The following is a 6,000-nucleotide window of genomic DNA, read 5'->3' on the forward strand; positions in this document are numbered from 1 at the left end:
ATGTTCCAGAAACTGAAAACAATATTTCATTTTTAATTAAACAGTTAGTTACGACCAAGTATTTTGATTTGAAAAGAGGCATTCCATGAGTGCTGATATAGAGTATAAGAGCACTGGGCCTTTTAACCATACATGTAGGCTATCACTCCGCTTTACAGGTGTTCTAATAACCGTTAATGTTATCAACGGTCTTTATGTAGGCCTAGCTTAGATTGAAACAAACTTATATTTGTGTTAGCGGAGCCAAATAAATAATTAAATAAACAAATAAATCATAATCTGTTGTTGCTTATTACTGTTGTAGAACTGTTGTATAAAAGTAATATCACACGAGAGGGAGTGCTATTGTGGGCTACTGAAAATCAGCGCGGCTGTGATTGGGTCGTAGGTACGAGGCCGTAGGCCGAGTGCCAAAGATAATCACAGCCGTTAAATTACTTGTATATCACTTTGAATCACCCTAAATTATATTATTATATTATATTATAGACAGTGAGAAAAGTGCAAAAGATTGCTTACCAAAATCTGTGATCGACCGATTTACTCACCGCCATGTATACGCGGACAATTGCAGTTGTCCAATAGCCAGGACATACAACATACATGACTCCTGCAGGATGTGGCAGGGAATTCAGGCTATCACAAATTACAAGGGGAACACAGCACACAGCTAGCACCTCAGACACCACCTTGCCGGATAAACTAAATTTCTTCTACGCCCGGTTAGATACCCACCAGCAGAACACCATGCCAGCATTACCATCAGGTGGCCTGAGGGAAAGCAGCCTCCAGGTAACACGGGCACAGGTTTTAAGATCTCTGCAGCAGGTTAACCCCCGCAAGGCAGCAGGGCTGGACGGTGTACCGCCGCGAGTTCTGAAAGCCTGTGCAGCAGAGCTGGCTGAGGTGTACACAGACATCTTCACACCTCACTGGCTCAGGCTGTTGTCCCACTGCTCTTCAAAAAATCCATAATCATACCGGTCCCCAAGAAGCCACACACAACCTGCATGAATGATTTCTGTCCAGTGGCACTCACTTCAGTTGCCATGAAGTGTCTGGAGAAACTAGTGCTGAAGGCCATGATTCCCATAACAACTGACCCTCTCCAATTCACCTACAGGAAAACAGATCAGTGGATGACACTGTAGCACTAGCCCTGCACTCGGCCGTAGAGTATCTGGACACCCCCAACACATATGTCCAAATGCTCTTTCCGGACTACAGTTCAGCCTTTAATACTGTACTGTCCACTAAACTAGTGGCTAAACTGGCAGGCCTTGGGCCTGGACTCTGCAGTCCTGACATCGGCAAGGAGCTCGTTCCACCTTTGCGGGGCCAAAACAGATGGCAAACTGTTAACTGGGAAAACAACTTGTCTTATCTTGCCTAAATTTATCCAACAAACATCTCTGCTGTCATCACTGCAGTGGGGCGTGGTTAGGGTCGGCTATAAGAGAAGACTCACAAGGGGCTCTCTACAGTGAGGTCAGATCCGTACTGACGATTCCATCAGCTCCTGGAAAACCGAGCGGAGAGAGCGGAGCCACCAGGACAGGTAAGGATCCGAGGAGGTCTAACTGGGATCCAGGGCCGTGCAGAGACCCTTTGAGGGGCAGGGGCTCAAATTCAAAAAAGGGCACATGCAAAAAATTTTTTTTAACAATATATGTCATTTTTATTTTAAATACTGAATTACGCTTTTTCAAACACTTCAAATACTAAATCAACAATGTAACTTAAATTTACAACTTAAAATGAAACATGGAGCCTTACTTCAGACTATATTCACATGAATAAAAAATGCAACTGTGCAAAAAAAATGTAATTTTACATACATTATTAATACTGTAGAAAGGGCTATATCAAATTGTACATAATCCACAATACTGTACACCTTAAAATTAAATATGGAGCCTTAAGTTAGAGTTTCACACAAAATGTATCCAAAAAAATGCAACCCTTGTCCAAGCAAAATGTAAAGATACAGTATTCAAACTATACTGTTTATAGAAAGTGCAATATGACATTTAACATAATAGTAAATCCACAATACTGTACACCTTCGAATGAAATATGGAGCCTTAAGTTAGACATTCACACAAATATATCCAAAAAATGCTACTGTTGTCCAAGCAAAATGTAACTACAAAACGAGATAACTGTTAGTTTATTTAGCATTATCAACTTAATGGTTTTGGAAACAACTGTCTCTGTCTGACTCTGTAGTGATCTTACCCTGCGTTGTACCGTCTCTTAAAACAACAAGCGCATCTTGCAGGCAGGCAAATTGTGAAAGGTCACGTTGATAGCCTATGACGTCACCCAGCGGCAGCAGTGCACTGAGCGCCGCTAAACGAGGCTACAAAGTACAGACTTTACTTCTATATTATTACTTTTAGACATTTTTATTTTCGAATAATTGATTCACATGTTAATGTTTAATTGTTCATGTGTAATTTTACAAAGCATTGAAAATTTAAATGACCACTCAAAAGGGCACTTTGGTCCTTCAGAGGGAAAAGGGCAGGGGCTCGGGCACCCATAGCCCCCCCCTCTGCACATGCCTGCCGGGATCTATGGGATTTTGATCTCTGGGTAATCGTGACGGCATTTCTCACTAGTTTCTGAATTTCAACGAACCAAACAATCAATCAATTCAAGGTCCCATGACATGCCACCAGGTGTGGTGTGATTAGCCGTTACAAGTCGTTTAGGAAATCTGTCTGTAATGACATCACAGTTGGGCGTGTCCACCTAGATGTATGATGGCTAGATGGGCAACGTTTGCTACAGTACACTGGGTAGTATGGTAGAATGATCTATCCAGCACACATCTAGGTGGACACACCCACCTGTGACGTCATAACAGACAGATTTTAAGAACGGCTTGTAACAGCTAATCACAACACACTTGGTGGCATGTCATCGGACCTTTAATGGAGAAAAGAATCAGCAGAATAATCCGTAATGAAAATAATTAGTTGCAGTTTGAAACAAAATAGTTCAGAATGAACTCCACCTCAACCAACTACAACAGAAAAATCCTGCATTTAATTTAGGCTACTGTCATTATCGCTTGCGTTTTTTGGCAGTGATACAGAGGCAGGTGCAGTCAACTCCAAACAGATCTCACTCATTAATAGATGATAGAAGGCTGTCGCATTTGTAAACAATTACAGCTCTTAATCGTACCTCTTGAAGGGGAACAGACTCAGTCAATACTGATCTATATAATTTAATTTGTGAGGAAATATTTCACAGATGTGCAACTTCTGATGCATTAGTTCACATTTGGGTTTATGAATGCACACATTTTGTGCATGTTCTCAGATTATGAAACACGGGTGTGTGAATGTGTTTGCACCAACTGCGCTGCAATGATTATAGCAAAAGTGTCAAGTGCATGACTCTTTGAAGTTGTGATGCACAGGATAGGATTTGTGCACCTGTAACAAAGGACTTGTGAACTCGTAGGTCCTATTTTGTGTTTACAATGGTAGAACAAATATTTACGACTTCAAATTTACTGTTACACTTTTGTGACTATAGTGTAAACATGCAAAATAAATATTTACGACTTCAAATGTACTGTTACACATGTGTGACTTTAGTGTAGGCCTACGCATGCTAAACACTTTTGCTACAATAATACCTTAATACACTTAGGCCTACTCAAATCTTACCATACAATTTCAAGCGAAAACTCACTCTCTCGCAGAGTTGTACATATCTTAACAGAAACATTAGTCCACGTTAACTTTCCATCATACTGGATTCCGTTGTGTTTCCAAGGGCGTAGGAAGTACAGATTCAGGAGGTCTGACCAATTCAAGCAAGTGACCTGCTCAGGTCCCCCGTGGCCACCAGAGGGCCCCCAAGAGCGCCTGAAATATCCCACGTGGACCGTGAAACGTTTTTATGTTTTGTTATTTATTATTTTAATGGAAATCATTGATTATAAATGCGCAATGCAACGGACGTTAGCTCGATTCAGTCAGACGACCGTTAGGTTACAGTCCTCTGCTCTGCTATGGAAAAGTAGCAGTAATGTCACAACAAAGGACATATCCTTCTGGAGCCGATCAATTATCTTTATTTTTTTTTTTTTTACATAAGCATTTATAAGTAGAAAACTTTACTAAGGGAGGTACTGTTTGTCTAAGTTATTTGATTGGAAATATAGTAAATTGTTGTTTTGCCCTTTTGCACATTATTTTCACATAAAATAAGTTGTTAACTTGTTTATTTTATTTATACTCATTAATCGTCATGGGGAAATTATTTTTCTGCATTTAGCCCTCCTATGCTAAAGGAGGATCGATTTATTATATTTTCTGAACAAAATTGCACCAAAATTAACAAAATGTAACAGCTCTCTCAGCAGTGGCGGTTCTAGGGGGGGGCCAGGGGGGGCCAGTGCCCCCGTAACTCAGAGTCCGGCCCCCCCTGTGGCCCCCCCAAACGAGCCAACCCCACCCCCCGTCAACAATCTCGCCCGCAATAGCGCTCGTCCGCGATCCACCCCCCCCCCCCCCTCAACAATTGCGCCACAATAGCGCTCGTCCGCGATCCAACCCCCCCGTCAACAATCGCACCCGCAGTAGCGCTCGTCCGCGATCCATATATGAACATCGTCTCAATTTCACAAACCATTTCCTTACAGTTGGTGTTCCTCCTTTTGAAGAACCGCTCATCGACCATCTCATCAAGCAGCTCTCAGCAGATGACATGAAGTGCATCTACAATACCACTCTGCTCACCACGGCACTGCCCCCTCTGCTGGGGGCGGAGGTCATCCTGGGGGTCCTGGGCAACGGCCTCACCCTCTGGATCTTCCTGTTCTGCCTGAAGCCCTGGAAGAGCAGCACGGTCCTCCTCTTCAACCTCTCTCTGGCCGACTTCCTGCTCAACGTGGCACTGCCCTTCCGTGCCAGCTACTACGCCTCAGAGATGACCTGGCGCTTCGGCCCGGCCTTCTGCAACCTCTCCCTCTTCCTGCTGGCCATGAACCGCAGCGGGAGCATCTTCTTCCTCACGGCCGTAGCGGTGGACCGCTACGTGCGCGTGGTCCACCCCCACCACGCACTCAACTCGCTGAGCGCGGCCAGAGTGGCGTGCGGCGCTGCCGGGCTGTGGCTGCTCACCTTGTCCATGACGGCCCACCTCCTCGTCCTGCCGCATTCCAACGCCACCGACTGCGAGAGCTTCGACATCTTCTCGGAGGAGCTCGACATCAGACGCTCCTGGCACAAGGGCTTGTTCCTGATCTCCTTCTTCCTGCCGCTGGCCGTGATCATATTCTGCACGTGCTCCATTGTGGCCCACCTGAGACGGAGGCAGCTGGCCCATCAGGCGCGCATCAGGAAGGCCCTGTGGGTCATCACGGTGGTGGTGGTGCTCTTCGCCGTTTGCTTCCTGCCTAGCAACGTCACGCAGCTGCTCATCTGGTGGAAGGGCGGACGGATCGCCGGCGTTCTCTCGGGGCAGCAGGCCTGTGACGCGATGGAGGACCTGAACACGGCCTTCTACCTGACCATCAGCCTGACCTACCTGAACAGCGCCCTGGATCCTGTGGTCTACTACTTCTCCATCCCGGCCTTCAGGAACGTGTGCAGGAGGGCCCTGCGTCTGGGGAGGGCCGGGGACACCGACAAGGAGGCTCCCCAGAGATCCAAGGCCCGGGGGCTGGACTAAATTACTGTCACATCTACATTTAAACTTTTGCATGTTTCAAAGTTACATGATTAGTCATTTTCTATCAAATGTTCAATAAGAGATGTCGAGACTAATTCCAAAAGTAGGGAACTAAATGGTTGCATATACACACGGCATGTGTTTTACTCTAATAGTTGTTGTTGAAATCTGTTAAGGTATAATGACTTAAATAAACGTTAACATACGTTTTTTCAGCTATTTAAATGGGTTCGCTGGGGTCTTTACAAGAAGTTTGTGAATAGTATATAAAATAATCTCTACTGTATGTGTTTCAGTTTCGTT

At 44.8% G+C, this 6,000-nt stretch overlaps 1 protein-coding gene across 1 annotated transcript; it reads left to right on the plus strand.

The window, feature by feature from the left end:
• Nucleotides 1-4,731: 4,731 nt before the first annotated feature.
• On the plus strand, nucleotides 4,732-5,697 carry LOC311343338 (hydroxycarboxylic acid receptor 2-like; the record flags this gene model as incomplete). The annotated part of the gene is made up of 1 exon (XM_084468205.1): nucleotides 4,732-5,697. One exon carries the CDS (start codon nucleotides 4,732-4,734, stop codon nucleotides 5,695-5,697), a length of 966 nt encoding a protein of 321 aa, XP_084324331.1.
• Between the last annotated feature and the right edge of the window lie 303 nt (nucleotides 5,698-6,000).

This window comes from Micromesistius poutassou (assembly GCF_964030765.1).
Source record: "Micromesistius poutassou genome assembly, chromosome: 5".
In the NCBI taxonomy this organism is placed as follows: Eukaryota; Metazoa; Chordata; class Actinopteri; order Gadiformes; family Gadidae; genus Micromesistius; species Micromesistius poutassou.